Here is a 17,616-nt window from a genome sequence, read left to right on the forward strand (position 1 = left end):
ACGAGTTGTGTGTTTCTGCTGAAAGGGGCAGCAGTGAAATGTTGACATTACAATTTTAATCTTTAGGTTTGGGATTTTACCACCCCCATTGAGATGATTTGGGCAGTTTCTACTTCCTTTTGGAGCTGTTGTGGCTTTTTGCATGTTCTTGAACTTAAGATACCGTGCTTGAAAATCCTGGCCCCATGGAAGTCATTGCTAAATCTCCCTTTGACTTCAGTGGGGCTAGGATTTTCATTCCTTGTGGTGGTTTCCTGTACCAGCGCTTTCCATTTGTGGTGGCAGTAATGGGAGAGCTTGTATAGACCACCTGCAGAAGTTCTTTTCACCAAGTTGCTAATCCTGTTTAGAGAAGATAGTTGGAAGTAAAAATGTCTGTATTCTGTCTACACTAGCACTTTCACCATTACTGCTCTCTGTAGAACTGCACTACTAAAGTCCTGTTCAGTGGTTAATCTTTTTTTGAGGAAATCTTCTTTTCACCCCGCTATTTGCCATGCATGGATTTCCATAGTACCTCTTAAAATCCCCAGCAAATCTTTTATAACATTGAATATCCTTAATACTCAACAAAAGATGGGCTTGTCTCATACATTGTGTGTATTCTGAGCGCAGCTGTTGCTTACTTATCAGAAAAGTGCACATGCAAATAGTTCTTATGTGAACAATTACCTGTGTTTGCATGTAATAGTTTTAAAGTGTGCTTAAAATACTATTCCTATCTGAATCATTGTCTCCTTCACTTACTTCTCCCATTCTGAGTTCAAGATTTTGTTTCCTTGTATTAGCTGATGTTTTGAACTTCGTGTGTAATGCAGCATTTTTATGAACCCCCTTGCCCAGCTTAGGTGTTTGTAATAGTATAAGCTGTTTGTCGGAAACCAGAGTCCTGAAATCAGGGTGCTTTAAGTAAAAAGATTTTGAAGTATTGTCTATTTGAAAGTCTTCTGTTGTTGTTTTAACATCTTTAAAAATCTGCATGGCAGCCCATGGGGATTGCTTACCTGAGTAAAGTTACAATTGGCCTTTAGTGTTTGCAGGGTCAGTGCCTGCTTGGCTTAAGTTGTTCTCATGCAGGAGTCCTGAGTTAGAAGTGACCCCAAGAGGCTGCTTAGAGAGGCCCCAGTACTGGTCACAGGATTGTAGTATAAGGAGGATTGTGATCACGATTGTGCAGAACTGGGAGTATTATGAAGAGGTCAGACTGGCAGGGGGAGAGCTCTGTGTCGTTCTTTTGTCAAAGCTAACGTTCCAAACCCACAATTTGTATTTTTTTGCCACGGGCTGCCATGGTAATGGTGTGGGTGGGTGTCTGTGTGGGTGGAGAAGGAGCCATGCACCCAACTGTTGCAGTGACTCAGGATTGCCTCCTAGTGATTCAGCGATAGCAATTGTTTAAAATGCATTGCTGTGTTAAAAGGAGCATGACATTGAAGAGGAGCCTGTACAATCTTTCAACCTTTCTGATGTGTGTTAGGATTTTATCTAAACATTTTAGGAAAGAGGGGAATTGAACGAGGGAAAAAATCCACATACTCAATTTGCTGTTTCTTAATCATTTATGTTCTTATTTACAGGGTGTTAGTGCAGTCAGGTTGTTTCCACTCTCTGGCCACATACTGCTATCTTGCTCCATGGACTGTAAAATTAAAGTGAGTTGTTTCTGATATACCATTACTTCATACAAATGTTGTATTCATAGCATTTAAATACTGAGTCTAACTTCTATTAGAACACCTACTTTTTAAGGGTTTGAGTCCTCTGTTTAAATTTGTATCAGACTAAAAATTGTCATATAAATGGTCATCCTACCTTACAGTTTTTTTTCCCAAAACCAGTTTGAATTAGTTTCTTTCTTCAGCATAGAAACAAATAGTTACGTTGATAATTGTGGACATATCTATCCCTTTAAATGTAAAAATAAGTAATGCAAAAACGATTTTAATGAAATATAAAGATCACAGTTAAAATAAAGTCAGGAAGTGCAAAAATTAAGGTTTTTTACCCTAACTTGGCCCTGTATGTGTTAAATAGGTGCCTGTCACCACACTGCATGTACTAGGTTTTGTATTCTTCTCCCTCATTTCTCATCTCCTTTGTTTCGATTGAAAGCCTTTGGGGCAGTCACTCTGGTTTCGTGTGTTTGGATATTTTTAGTAAGTCATGGACAGGACAGAAAGTCACAGCCTGTGCCTATCCATGACTTTTACTATAAATACCCCTGACTAAATGTTAGCTGCTCCTGGGGCGCTGCTGCTCTGGGGAACTCTGGGGAGGGGAGCTGGTGGTGGGGGCTCACTGCTGTGGGACTGGGCCTGCTGCTCAGGCACTTCCCAGGGCCAGTTGTACCAACCACCCCAACAGCAAAATGTGTTTTGCTGAAATTTTCCTGCTTTGAGTTTATGAAACTGGAGCATTGTATTTAATTTCTTATTGCTGAACGAAATTTCATTATAGTTCAGCCTTTGCATACTGTTGAAATGGTTGCAGAAATTCTGTGGCAAATGTTCATGTTATTTCTGAATTTCAAGATTGGCTGGTTATAAGTAGTTAGAAATCTCCTATAGTATCATGTACGTCTGTAGTTAATTGCTGCACCACATTCTGATTAAATAAGTTTAACATGTCTTTTTTTTTTTTTTTTTTTTTCCCCAAGCTATGGGAGGTATACGGTGAACGAAGATGCTTACGAACATTTATTGGTAACCTTTCTTTTTTACTGAACTCTTTAATATACATTAGAGCAACTTCCTTCCTTCCTGGTCCCTTCCAAAAGTAGATTTAATTACTTTGTAATTTATGAGCAAGAGCGTCAGTGCCACACAGGACATGTAGGCATCTGAGGAAAATATCAGCTTTTCAATATGGTGTTGTTGGCATGACAGCTGAAATGACTGAAGTTGTGAACTTACTTTGTTTTAAAATCCACATGATTTAGTGTTGACACTTAAGACTTCTATACTAGCAAAACAAGACATTAGTACTCTGCAGCAATCAGTTATGGGTCATTATCAGAAATGAATCAAATAGATCTCTACTTTTTGTTATATATCATGTCTGAAATTTAGATGGGATGTTCAAAGTAGACGTGGTGTCTACTTATACTGTGAGGTGTCTAGCACACACCTGCGTGTGCTAAAATTAACTGTTGTCATGTCATCATTTAACTAGGCCTTATCTTCTGGGCTAGACCAGAACTGTATTTCTGATTCAAAAGGAACAGAGAAAAACTTCTCACAAAAACTGATCAGGCCTCCCTTTAAATATAAAAATTGAATCAATCGAATTTTTTCCTTATAATTGAGAACTTTTACAGAGTTGAGAGAGATAAATGTGAGCTTTCTAGCAGTGTTTGCCGCAGCAGTTTTTCTTTTGAAGTGGAAACAGTTCTAGAATTATCTGTTGTTCCCTGATCTACAGTCATTTACCAATGTTCCTGGTACCCAAGGCACTAAGCAGATTGCCTAAACCAGTGCTTCAGAAAAGGAACCCTCTGAAGAGACTCTCCTCTTTGAACTGTGGTTTCAGAACTTTCCTGTCATGAGCCAGATTCACCTGCTGTATTTATATGAGTGTCTGTGTGCATGCGCGTGTGTGTGTTACAACGGCCAGTCAGGATCATACTGCAAGGTGTGGGGGATGATTCTACCTGAGCAATATCCTTACATCTTCCTGAACTAAATATTTCCCATGTTCCACAGGGGATTTAATTTAAGCATGCCAAAATTATTTACCCACTTAATATTGCAGCCATCCCAGAATTTTGCTGTGCTCAGGAGTTGGCATCATCTTCATAGAATTCCTCTTTAGTGTTAAGTCCTTGATTCACCCTTGCTTCTTTGTCTTGGATGTTAATGTCTGTTGTGATACTTTCACATGCAATGCATTGTTATAACTATGTCTGGGAGAATCTTTGAAGCAATGGTGGACTTTGAGGTTCTACTTGTGCATCATATTTGTAAATGGATGTTCAGTACATGTCATTTCAGTGCAGTGGAGAGATCAGCTGCATCACATTTGGTGTAGAATATGCAAACAAAATGAATATTTTAATTTAAATTGCTTTGGGGGAGAGCAGCAAATTTTTAAAATGAATATCAACAAAACTAGTTATCTAATCTTTCTGTTGCCATCTTGGCACTTATCCATCTTCATGCAGTTTAGATCACTAGGTTAGTTAAGAGTTACGATGATTACACTTGTTACAAAAAACCTACTGTCAATACAGTTCCAAAGTAATTTCTATCTGGCTGTGTCTGCACTAGACTGATTTGGGAAATTCCCTGCTATTGCATTATCACGACTAGAGGTAGCTGATGTTTTGCCACTGTGTCACTTAACCTTGTTAAGTGCAGGTTTAGGCAATACAGTAATAAAAATGCTAGTTGTTGTATGAGCCCTCTGTGCATGACTGACAACTTGTAGGGCTACAACTATGGTGGTGCAGCAATGGAAGATTTTTCTAGTGTAGGTAGGCCTACTGTGGTCAGTCTTATTCCACAACTAGATGTTTATTTTTAAAGGTATGCTGTGTTTAATCTGGAGAAATTTTAGAATTTTCTGCAGCATTGTGGTCAGTCTCTTTGCAGATGTAATTCCTAATGGCTTTATTTTCAAATCTTCTAGCAGCCCTTTGAAGGTACTGTTACTTTTCCAGTTGAGTTGGTCTGCTGGAACTAAATTCGCAAGAAATTCTTAGATAAGTTCTAGTAAGTAATTTTCTGTGTTGCCAGAGAGTGTAATTAAAAGCTGTAACCATTTAGTATTATGGTTTCTCTACATTCTATATGTAGTAACATATTCCAGAAAATCCTAATTCCTAGCATTAAGGGTAAAGAGTTAATTCTTCTCTCTACCACACTTTTTTTTTTATCTTGTAGGACACAGTAAAGCAGTTCGAGACATCTGCTTTAACAATGCTGGAACTCAATTTCTTAGTGCAGCTTATGACCGGTATCTTAAACTCTGGGACACTGAAACAGGTAAGCTTAAATGTGTACATGTTCAAGAGTGATACTCATTGTAACTAATAGTAAATACCTACTGTTTTAATAGCCATGCTGTTTCTTTCATTATTATATGCTCTTATATTGCAACATTGCTGTCTCAAATAAAACGGAGAGCAATTTTCTCTTTTCCTAAATGTGTTTGTTGTCACTGTAAAGCTAAAGGTAAGGGTGTCTTGATGTGTAAGTTAAAAATCCTTAACAAGGGTTTACACTTTTTTTTAATTACTTTGAACTGAAAATTTACCTAGAAAGTCTAAAAATGAAACCAAACTTTTACCAAATGAGAGAATTATTTGGTACCCCTTCACTTATAAGACCAAAATTAAGTAGTAAAAGTAAATTTTTAATTGAATTTTTGTATTGTAATTTGGTAAAGGATTTATTCCATAATAATTCTTCCAGATTAAAAAAATAGAATTGTCCCAAAAGGGTTGGGGAAAGAAATAACGGTAATTATAACTAAATTTATTTCACAAGATTTGGATTTTCATCGCAAAGAACTTTAACAAATAATTACATTCACCTAATGCTGAGTGTCTCGGCCAAATGTACAATAAAAAACCGGTATTTTAAATCCTATTAAATACTAAATATCACTTTCTGCACTACTACTCCCATTGTGCCTCTGTGGTATTTTAGCAGATATTCAATACTTAACTGCAGACTTCCTTACTTTTGTGTATTTGCCAAAATATATGAAGTTTGTTTTATTTTAACTGGTGTGGTGACTGATTTTAGCGTCAGTTGTATATATAAACAGCCAGTCATCTTTCACTTTGCACTGAGTGTGCAGGCCACTTTATTAATAGTCATGTTCAAGGTCCTTTTATCTAGATTTTTTTCAATGTAGGAAAACAGCTATTAACAGAGTGAAAATATTCAGGATGGGGCAACTCCAGAGAAGAGTCTTTGTTACACAGAACTGTCAGTACTGTTATTTTTAATAATATCTTGCATATCAGAGCTCAAGGGCCACTCTAGCTATAGGCAAACTAGGCATCTTCCTGGGGGCGGATGGACCAAAACTAAGTGACACTGTGACCCCATGCACCAAGTCACAACGCCACTCACTCAAATTTGGCCCTGCCATTCCTCCGTCATAACAGATGGAGTTGGGCCAAACCCAGAATGCATGGCACCCACTTCTTCCATAACGATGGAACCATCACTTCTGTTGAGAACTTCTGTTCTAGGGGATAGGAAAGGGGGGCACGTTGTTTCGTCTACAGTGGCAGATTGGCTGGAGTTGCCTCTGCCAGATCTTTATAAGTAGGTGAGGATCACTGTTGCTGGTGCTTGAACTCCAGTAAGTCATGTGTTCTGCATGAATTCAGTTTAGTTCTTCCCTTTAAAACTGGCTTTGTTACAGTGGTATTGTTGGCCTTCCAGGTTTGTATCTCCGAGATGTGTGTAACCTCCTTGCTTAGTTTACAAGGGAAAAAATATTTTTTCGAACTCTTAGCCTGCAAATTCAGCCTGGTCTTTCAAAGTCAAAACTGGGTTTTTTTTCTCCTCATGCTTATTAATTGATGATAGATACAGGAGCCGAACTGTGCCATCCTAAAATACATACAATATCAAGGCTAGAAACTATTACAAGAGCTGTGTAGGAGTGCATCTTTGTTCAGAGGCATCAAAATCTCCTGACACTTAGCTTACAAGGCTAAGTCTGATTGTTTTCCTTAAAATTAGCTTGTGGTAGCAACAATGAAAATAGTAATATAAAAAAGATGCACATGGCTGACAGCATTTTAACCACTCTTGTCATCAGAGCAGGTCTAGATGACATTGGGTTAAAAAACCGACAGGCAGTGACTAGTTTTACTAGTTCTTCCACTGTTGCCACCAGCAATGGATCTGTCCTGGTCAGTTCTATTCTGTATAGGTTTTTATACCACACTTCTCACTAGTATCTGAAAACCTTCCAGCAATGCATTAAGCAACATAACTAACACCTATTATGTGGTTGTTCTCTCCCTGGGGGAGACATTTGTGCAATGAAGTGTTTTTTGTTCTGGGATATTTTTATTTCTCTCACACACACACACACACACACACACACACACACACACACACACACACACACACACACACACACACACACACACACACACACACACACACACACACACACACACACACACACACACACACACACACACACCCATCCATTAGAGAAGGCAAGGTCAAAGAAATGCATCTCACAGTAAGAGCAAAAGGTGGTGACATTTTTTATGTTTAGGTCCTTGCTGATGTCATTCCACAGTCCAGCTGGCCCCTGGAGAAAGTTCTGTCTCCCACCTAAATGAATTTTACCCTTATTATAGAAAGTTCTGTTGTGCCAGAGTAGTGTAGTTGTCAACCACAGTCTTCAACCTGGAGCTTCAGTTCATCTTTTAGATTCCTTTGGCCCAGGCCATTGAGTGCTCTCAAAATAAGGACTGAGACCTTGAATTGGATTAAATATTCTATGGGAAGCCAGTGTAAGGAGAAGAGGACAGGGTTGGGGTGTTTGCTGTAACCTGTGTTTGCTGAGAAGATGTGCTTCAGCATTCTCTACTGATTGGAGTTTCCTAAGCACTGACGGCTTTATGCCCAGTGTCATATTTCTGTACTCCATCCAAGAGGTGGTGATAGCAAGAGGCCACGTCATCATTTGCCATGATGTGGTGGAGTCTCCTAGCCAACCACAGATGATAGCCGCATCTTTGAGTAATGTTTTCTATGTGAGTACTTAGCATCAGTGAGTGCTCCTGATTTGACTGCTGAATTGACCAATTGTGGCTGTATGCTTTCAGTCAAAGGAGACTACACTGTGGCTGCAAACTCTTCAAAATGTTTTCTTCTGACTCCAAGCATAGCTTCTGTCTTGCTTGGGTTCAGCTTCAAGCAGTTGATCTTGTCCAAACATTGGGCCATGGTGGTGTGATCGTATGTGGTGAAGGATAGGTAGAACTGTGTGTCATCTGCATATCGCTGGCACTTTGAGTTCATGTTGTCTGACCAGTTCACCTAGTGGTTGTATATAGATCTTGAAAAGGAATGGAGAGAGAATTGATCTTTATGAAACTCCACAAGTGATGGGTCTAGCAGTGAAGGTGATGAGTCACCAGGTTCTAGATGACACATCCTGTTAGTGGGGTGCTGGTGTCTTTTAGCAGGCTTTGGAATTTGATGGTGTCAGTGAGTATTCATGGTCAAATCAGGATCATTGATCTGTTGTGTTGCCTAAGAGCTTGAGTGCTCTGACCACTGCCTTAATGGAGGTGAAGGATCTGTCCAAGACAGTGGCTGGATTGTGATTTCATCAGTATTGATATCTAGACTAAAGATTGGGTCCAGGGTGTGACCAGCTGCATGAATTGAACCAGAGATGACCTGTGAAAGTGGTAGCAATGGTGGGAAACTTTATGGAGAAAAAGGTCTTATATAAAATATAATGTATATAAACAAGATCCAAGTTGTCCCCAGAATCATTCCCAATCTCTCATCCTTTCAGGGAGTTGAAAGCCTATGTTCTCATTTTCTCCTGATCTAAACTATGCTAAACATCTTTAGATATGACGATGGATACTTTATGGTAGCTTATTACTTGGATCATTCATAAAACTACGCTTGTGAAACTTTAGAACTGATCTAATTTGAATGGTTTGTCTGTTTACAGGGCAATGTGTTTCAAGGTTCACAAACAGAAAGGTTCCATACTGTGTCAAATTCAATCCTGATGAAGATAAACAAAATCTTTTTGTGGCAGGAATGTCAGATAAGAAAATTGTACAGGTAAGGCTCAGAATTTAATAAAATGTTTCCTGAACTTTTCTCTGCTGTATTTTTGAATGAACACTCCCCCAAAAGCTGTTGCTGGAGTGCTTGCTTTCTGTCATGAAAGTCTTACTGAATATCAGAAGCTTTATAGTTTCAAGTTCAGGAATGTATTTGAATTGAAGTGGCTCTTACTCTGGTTGTTTAACTTGCAGTGGGACATTCGAAGTGGGGAGATTGTGCAGGAGTACGATAGGCATTTGGGAGCTGTCAACACCATTGTGTTTGTGGATGAGAATAGACGATTTGTGAGTACATCTGATGACAAGAGTTTAAGAGTCTGGGAATGGTAAGTTTCAAACCTCAAAGTTTGATTTCAAATTAGTACAGAGCAAACTGGAAAATAGTTAACAATTTTTAAATCAAATTGATGCGGTTACTTTGAAGTTTTTTGGTGCAGTAACTTCTGGCTAGCCAAACAAAAAGTTAAATTAATTTAACTTCCACAAATCCATGTATATTTTTCTCTACAGTAATTGAAATATTTAAAAGGAACTAGTGCCAGAAAAAAATCACTGTTACTAGTTTCTAGTCTATCTACTTTGCAGAGCTGTTGAGCAATCATAAATACTCCACACCAAACCCGTATGTTCTGCAGTCCACTGGCCAGTCTGTGAGCCAGTTCTTAATATTTGTTCAGTCAAATGAAACATCCCTTCCAGAAACTAGATGTAATACAATTAATTGTATCTTTAAAATCCCTATGAAGTAAAGATTTTAAAAATGTCTAACACTTAACTTTTTACTGGCGTACATCTGTTCTGTGTTGCAGTACTTATTATCTGAGGGCTGCTTTTTAAAACCTGTAAAAATTTCATTATCTCTATCCTAAAGCAAAGCAGAGAATTTCATAGTTTACAGAGGACTTCATTGGTATGAATGCTCTTGAGCATCAGGTCACATTTATTCAATATACTACCCCCCAAATTAAATAAAATATCTTGTTTGGTTTAGATAAAAATCAATCTACAATAGCACCTGCAGTAATAGAAAAATTGTTGCTAGAATCTTTTTCTAAGATGGATAGTCTTACAGTATGTGTTCTTCCTGCTCCTGTATAACACACACAGATGATTTGCTTCCTACTCCTAGCACTAGACGAACACCAATCAGATTATTTTAATTTTACTTCTAAAATAAAAGTGTTGCCATGGACACACTACGTGGAAACAATGGGCACAGCCATATCTGCTTATGGCAGACAACATTCGGTTAATGGTTTCTCTCCTCTGTTATCCCACAGGAGGTGTATCAGCACTTCAATTACATGTATAAAGAATGGCCGGTGCCATACTACTTTAAAGTACCATAGAGATAACTAACAAACCGAATAGTTTCCTTCTCGCTTTTCAGCCATCTTCTTTTAGAGTTGCATTGAGAACCACAAGGAAAATATATATATATATTTTTAATTATAGTGGTTGTATTGTGTATGAGATTCCATCCAAGAAAAGACTTATTTAGAAAGATTATTTGAACTACTCTTCAGTTCTGTTGTGAGTTGGGGGAGAGAGGTTCTGTTCAGTTACTGAAACTTACAAAAAGCATTTCATGATTAAAGAAAATGATTCATTCTGGCCCTTTCATAATATCCAGCAGGCTATCTTTAGAATCTACAGTAGTTCTACATTGCCCTTCATGTATGGAGGAATCTAGGTCACAGCAGTGCTCAACTGATGTCCATATTGTACTATTCAATTGAATGCATTTTAAAAAAAAAAGTAAATGAAGTGTATATTGGGATTAATTTTAAACTTGTGCAGTAGTCTAGGCTAGCACTACTGCCATGTGCTGCTACATGGTAATCTCTGTTCATCATTCTGGATTTTGTTCCCTGGATATCAGTTAGGGACTTATGTGGAGGCAGTACACTTGGCCCTAGGGGTGAGAGGAAGTGCCCAGATCATTCTCTGGCTGACCCAGTAAGTGTTTTGACTGGTTCTGGAAGGGAACTGTGTCTGAAATTCCTCATCTGGAAGTACTGTTGGTCTGACTGGGTGCTGGTGGGAAAGCTTAAAGCAGTTTCAGCAAACCCCTGAAGGAGTAGGAAAAGCCCTTGGATGTGATGACTACTAACAGGGATTTCGTCTGTTTGGTTGATGGATCAGTGGCTCTCTTGCACTGAACTGCTGCCTCTTTGAGACTGAAAGCTCTTCCTTGTGGTTCCTGCTAATGGGTAAAATATATAGCTACATGGTGGAATGTCACCTTCCCATTCCTCTTCCCTACCTCAAAGAATCTAGCCACAGCCTGATTGGCCCAAACGTAGATATCCTCAAATTATATTAGAAGTCACAGGGATAGTCTTGTCTCATTCAAATATTATGAACTATAGAATAGATCTTAACCAAAATTTGAATTATGGAATAACTGATTGATTTATAAAGCTAATCTAGCACGCTCTTGCCACTCTGCTGTGGACTGTTATGCAGAACGTTTCATGAAGTGTGCTAATCTGTCTGTAGACAAATTTCAAGATCCAAATTAATTACATTTACTTTAAAGCTAATGAACATGTTCAGCACTGCAGCTTTTGGAGCTTGAAGAATTTTATATGTCAAGTTGTCGCCAGTCATGTTGTGAACAAATCCTTCTCTTCTGTTAAAAAACTAACAGGCATTATATATAGCTCAGTTGATTTTCGCTTTTTGATATGTTTAAATATACAAATAGCTCTTCCTTTACTTTACATTATTAATAATAATAATAATAAGCCTGAAGATTTTAACAAGAAACAGAAAAGCTTTAAAAGTAAATATGACCTGCACATGCTCTTAAAAACTAGTAATTAAATATGGCTTTTAATTGCTGCTTTAGTGTTCTTATTTGTCTAGAGGAATGCTGTAGGATGTTTTGTAATCAAACCTCTTGTGGTAAGCATTTTCACTTGGCCAATGCTGGGAGTGGTCAGACATGGTCAGACTTTGCTGGGAACAACTTCTCCCATGAGAATTGAATCTCCATTTCATGGATGTTAGTGCTGTGTACAGATTCTGCTTGCATATATACCAGATTGCAATGTCCTTCCTTTGTAGAACTGTAACAGTAGGAATATAGAACAATAAATGTTTTTTTAGATAAACTGTATTTGCTCAGTGGAATCTTAACTAGGGATATTCTGAAGTTTGCTTTCCTGCTTTCTACTTATTGCATCCATATGGCAGTGATATTTAAATTGAGGTGGTCTGTGTAAGACCCTGGATTTGGGAAAATGCAGGGTTTTATTCTCACTCCTCCTAAATGTTTTCATGGTGCTACTTGGGAAAACAGTGAAATGGTTTGGGCTTCTGTGCTATCAGTATGCTAATGACACTCAGCTCAAAATTTTCCTACCTCCAAGTCACTTGTGAACCAGTACTCCACAGTGGTATCTAATGCTGGTTTCGTCTTCTGCTAGGTTGATGAGGCTGGTGCACTCCATAGGCTTCAGGTGACTTCCCCGCAGAGGTCTGTTTCCGTAGTCCCCCAAGCTCCAATAAGGATATTGAAGTCCTTTAAGAGTTTTCATATTTCAGGCAGTTCCAAACACTTTCTCTTGACTTTTGAAGGGACCCTAACTTTTATTTCCTGTTTTGGCACAAAAAACAATTTTTTTTTTTTTAAGAAAAGGAGAACATTGTTGCTAGGTTTGGTCAGGAGGAAAGAAACCCAAGTGTAATACTCTAATTTTTGCCAGTTAGGGTTAGAAACTCTTACCGCTTATAATTTTCAGCTCATAAAATAATGTTTTGAGGAAAATGTACCGGACCTCGGTGTAGAATTTCAAGTTAGAACAGCCATTGAGATTAAATTGGTTTTTAGGTCAGCCAACCATGGCAGCATCTTTTTGTGACCTTTAAAAAGCTGATTTTGTATTACTTCCTATTTCATAATTTGGCTTGAAACAAGTTTGAAACATAAATTTCTTTTATTCTGCCTAATAGTTTATGGCAGCATATCCTGCAGCAGTCCTGACTATATCTGGTACATTTTAACAGAAAGCAGAGCTGTCTGGAATAAATTCCAGCAGATGAGCCTGCATTAAGGTGGCTTTATGTTTTAAACTTTACAGACTACAAAAGAGTTCTTCCTAGCAGAGTGAAGACTCCTCTTTGGAAAGGCAGCAGGTTCACACATGCAATCTATCATATGCTGGCTCTCTATACTAGGAATGGAGTAGAGTCTGGCACTGACTTTCAAACACTGCTGCCCCTGCCACACAGCCTCCCTCAAATGTGACTGAAAGCTGTTTGAATATTAGTGTGGACAGGACTAATGTGGGGGAATCTGCATTAGGTCATCTGGACACCACCTCTCATTCTGTGTTTTACAGGGGTTGGTTAAATCAGCTGACTTTAGGTAGCCTTTTGAATATTTCCAATTCTTCATCCATATACATTTCTTCCTTTGCAGGGACATTCCTGTAGATTTCAAGTACATAGCAGAGCCAAGTATGCACTCAATGCCTGCAGTGACCTTGTCTCCAAATGGTAAGTTAATTCTTTACTTTGGCCTTGTCTAGGCAGGAAAGTTTCACCAGTTATACCAGTATAAACCCTCTCATATGGATATTTGTTGTATCATTTTTGTGGTTAGCTTAAATCCCTTTCCAAATGACATAAGCAAAACTGGAAAAAGATACTCTTATACCAGAGTAAAAGTAATCAAACTGGTTATATCAGTTTAAATTAACACCTTGGGTTATACCAAAAAAAGTTCCCATGTGGACACGGTCTTAGTTCACTTTCTCTGTAGTGAGAGGTCCTACTTATTTTTTTTTAATGAACTCTGTCAGTTTAAAACTTCCACACGTACAGGAGCAAACAAAGCTAAAAACGGCAATAAAGCCTAAAAGGGAGCAGAAGAGAAGATTAGTGTCCCTATGGCATGCCCACTCTTTTCCTGGGAGCCTTGAGAAAGTCTTTCAAAATGAGCTGTGCAGTCACAGCTTGGGTTGGAGGGAATATATCCAGCAGAAAAGGGTCAAGGAGCAGCTGCTCTCTTCAGCATGTCCCTTTGCTCATCTGGGAGCGTCTGCATTGGATTTCCATACAGAAGTTGCTCTCTCCTCCCTACCCACCACCAAAGCAGGAAGGATGGAGACATGATTGGTTTAGAGAGCATCCCTTCCTTTTCCCTTCCAAACACTTCTACTGGTTATCTCTGAACCTTTTTTTTTTTTTTAAAAAAGGTGGTTTGAAAATTAGACATTTAGGAATTTATTTACATGGTTAAAATCTTTAAACACATTTTAGACCTGCTTTATACTTAAGTAAAATTGCTCTCTTAAAAAAAGCCCAAGCAAAGAGAAAACCGCTGGTAACTTTGTTGTTCCACAATTTAAAATGAGAAATTCACAAGATGCGGATCATCTCATTAATTAATCTCTTGGTTTCAATTATTTGATTGAACAAGTAGGATATCTGCTCTCCTAGTCTGTTCTTTATTTAAGCCTCTTCTATATTTTAAAATGTGACAGCAAGTCATCGTGGGTTAAAGTGTGAACAGTGTCATGTGGTCATAACAGCGAGACTTGCTATAGGCAATTGAGTATACATGCACAGGCTTTCAAACTATTTCCAGTATTGGATTCTGCCTTTTAGTTGTAAGACGCAGAAGTAATCTCAACGAAAATTTTCCATGGGTATGACCGATTACTGTACTTAGTCACAAATGGCTTAGGAAGAATTACAGAATTAGGTTTCTGTTTTTGTATGATGAAATTTTGTGTCTGCAACACCAGAAATATTTCTACATGAGTGATGTGAGCAAGTCCATACCTTTTCTTTGAGTGTGCGCTGCTAATAGGCCATTCTAGGATCTAGCTCTCATCTCTGCAGTACACAGTAGAAGCCATGCATATTTATTTAACTAAATGCTTTATTAACACAATACTGTAAAACCAGAACTGACAGTGAAAGTTCTAGAAATCTTTCAGTCAAGTCTGTTTCTTCAGGTCCAGTAGTCTCATTCAGAATAAGATTGACATCTGCCTGAACTTTGTTGCACATACAGGAAAATGGCTGGCTTGTCAATCAATGGATAATCAGATTTTGATTTTTGGAGCTCAGAACAGATTCAGATTAAACAAAAAGAAAATCTTCAAGGGTCACATGGTGGCAGGTTATGCTTGTCAAGTTGATTTTTCACCTGACATGAGGTAAGTTCCATGAAAACAAACTTCTGTCTTAAAGTTGTCATGAGACCCTGCTGAACTTGTTTTTAAACCCTTTGTTAACATATTGATGTGCTGCTGTCCTTCTAACCCAAAATTGCAGAAAATGATCTGTAGCCAAACAGCAGATGTAAAAAGGGGAATTTGCCCTTTGCCATTTGTTAACTTAAATAGGTTCAGTACTAACATTTAGCCTAGTAGTATAAGAAATGAACATTTAGTTGAAGTACTCACAATGAACACTTTGGCCTAAATTCGCCATTCTACAAAGGCCATTTTGTGCTCTTATGACCCTAAATCAGCCAGATGCCTTCCTTAGGTAGGATAAATCTCAATTTATGGGGCAGCTAAAGTGCCTGCTACACCAGTCACAACCTCCCCCACCCCCGCCTCAAAGTGAAAGGGAGAGGAGGAAGCATATTGAGGGCAGGCTGGGGGCTCTAAGGGACTTTCAGACCTGAGCTCCAATGCACCTGATCCTCTGCTGTTGTAAGGGACTTTATAACATCAGCAGTGTTAGAGCAGGGTGCGTCCTCTTCTAACTTGCACTGGAGCTAGGCAGCCATGATTATGGGAGCAGCAACTGGCTTCCTATACACACAGTCTGCAGTAGTCACAAGAAACCTTCCTGCACACACATACTTAGAGCTCTGCACAGATACAAAATTTGTATCCACAGCCAATCCGATATAAAGCAGACATCTGCAGATTTGCAGGGCTCTACACGTATCTCAGGTTCAAATTTAAAGCAAAACCTTGAATCTAGATTGAAGCCAGATTCTTCCAATTTGCCTAATGAAGTAGTACAGCTAACTCCCATCTGCAGCTTTCCTGAGAGGTGTCACATTTGTCATTTTAAGACAGTTATGCCCATTTCATTTGCTGTAGATAACAAAGAAATTATGTGCATGATTAGCATAATGCATAGCAAAAGTGTTTAAAAAATCCCTTAAAAATTGAAGAAAAATCTCTGCAAATTATTTATTTTGGGGGGAGGAGGGGAATTTTTACTTATCGTCTCAGTAGGCTATATTACTCAAGCAACATAATACATGGTATAATCGCATTGCTTAGCATATTTACCTCACAGATGATGCTAATGAATCACTGCATAGCAAGAGCTTGGGCTCTTTAGAACACATCATGCATGCTAATTCTTTGGAATTCTTACTGTCTGTTGAAACAGACTCTCTTGAATGGAAGGCGTATTGGATTACTAAATTTTTTCCATTCCCCAGTATAAAATTATCTTTAATCTGTTTTTTGCATTAATTTAAAACATTATTATAAAGCAAATGTTAAAATCTTCCAAAAATGAAAAATAATAAAAGTTCTGTGAGTTTTTAATTCAGTTTTTAATTTTTTTTAATACAGCTATGTGATATCAGGTGATGCAGATGGAAAACTCAACATCTGGGACTGGAAGACGACAAAACTCTATAGTAGGTTAAAAGCACATGACAAAGTTTGTATAGGTGCAGTGTGGCATCCACATGAAACATCCAAGGTCATCACGTGTGGCTGGGATGGTCTTATTAAACTGTGGGACTAAAGGAACTAAAATTTTATAAGACTTATTTGTGAAAATCTGAGATTTGTAAACATGAACTCTGCTGAAGATGGTTTGATTTTGAACTTCCAGCTGTTTTCAGGTTCTCCACTATTAAAGTACACTGTACACTCTTGGAAATGGGAAACCTCTCAGGCAGAAGACTTAGCTGAAAGACTACAGTTGTATGTATGACTTCAAAATCTGTGAGAAGCTGAGAACAGTCATGTGAAGTGGTCAGAAGCAAATATTAATTTGATAACTTATTTTCTGTTTGATAAACTTTTTAAAATAAATATATATTTTCTAGTTTGTGATTCTGGATATCACACAAGTATATAGTGTGGAAGTAGAAAACCAGCAGTTTTGTTGCGTTCTGGAATGGCACAGCTCCGAAGAAGAACCTCTTTAATCTTTACTGCAGTAGATCTTGAAGATGCCCCTTTAATAGACTTTTTGGCAGTAGTCTATGGCACCTAAGTTTCTTCTGACTTCTTAGAGTACACAACCAGCGTACAAACAGCTGATCAAAGGTTTTAGCATATACTACCCAATGAACAAACTGAGAATACCCTGCAGAATGTGTTCACTAAACCCTCCATCTATGTTCTTACATTTGTATCTTGACTTGAACATTCACATGACACTGATGATGGAGGTTCCGCTGTGTAACCATCTTGATTTAAAAGTTTCCTTTATAATAATAATAATAATTTTAAAAAATCAAAAAAAAAAACAAGGTAAGTTCCATCTGCTGTTAATTATCATGCTTTATGAGGGCCTATTTCAAAGAAAACAACATTCACTGTTTCTTAATCCTACACTTGTACAGGGTTCACTTTACTACTCCCTGTTCTTGCATTATATGCACCATATTGTTTCCGTGCTAAGCTACTGTATATAAATGTCACAATCTCTTTTTTTTAAGAACTTATTTTTAATAAATCTTTTGTATAAAAATCTGCTTTTAGTTTAATCCTTGCTTCTAGCCTATCCAAGTCAAATACTCATTATCCTACTCTGCATAGCTTGTGTAACTCCTGTCGCCTCCTGCTGAATTTGAAGGTAAGTGTAGACCAGGT

At 38.1% G+C, this 17,616-nt stretch overlaps 1 protein-coding gene across 1 annotated transcript in view; it reads left to right on the forward strand.

The window, feature by feature from the left end:
- CDC40 (cell division cycle 40) overlaps positions 1 to 16,851 on the forward strand; it is a 56,328-nt gene extending 39,477 nt beyond the window's left edge. Inside the window, exons 9-16 of the mRNA XM_067546585.1 lie at positions 1,578 to 1,652; positions 2,657 to 2,702; positions 4,881 to 4,982; positions 8,674 to 8,789; positions 8,987 to 9,120; positions 13,224 to 13,300; positions 14,826 to 14,970; positions 16,360 to 16,851. Coding sequence (XP_067402686.1) covers positions 1,578 to 1,652; positions 2,657 to 2,702; positions 4,881 to 4,982; positions 8,674 to 8,789; positions 8,987 to 9,120; positions 13,224 to 13,300; positions 14,826 to 14,970; positions 16,360 to 16,537 — 873 coding nt within the window. The 3' untranslated portion in view covers positions 16,538 to 16,851. The remainder of the gene's footprint in view (positions 1 to 1,577; positions 1,653 to 2,656; positions 2,703 to 4,880; positions 4,983 to 8,673; positions 8,790 to 8,986; positions 9,121 to 13,223; positions 13,301 to 14,825; positions 14,971 to 16,359) is intronic.
- The last annotated feature ends 765 nt before the right edge of the window (positions 16,852 to 17,616 follow it).

Source organism: Emydura macquarii, unplaced genomic scaffold, assembly GCF_026122565.2.
Source record: "Emydura macquarii macquarii isolate MOO-44397 ecotype Brisbane River unplaced genomic scaffold, CSIRO-AGI_Emac_v2 contig_1146, whole genome shotgun sequence".
NCBI lineage: Eukaryota > Metazoa > Chordata > Testudines > Chelidae > Emydura > Emydura macquarii.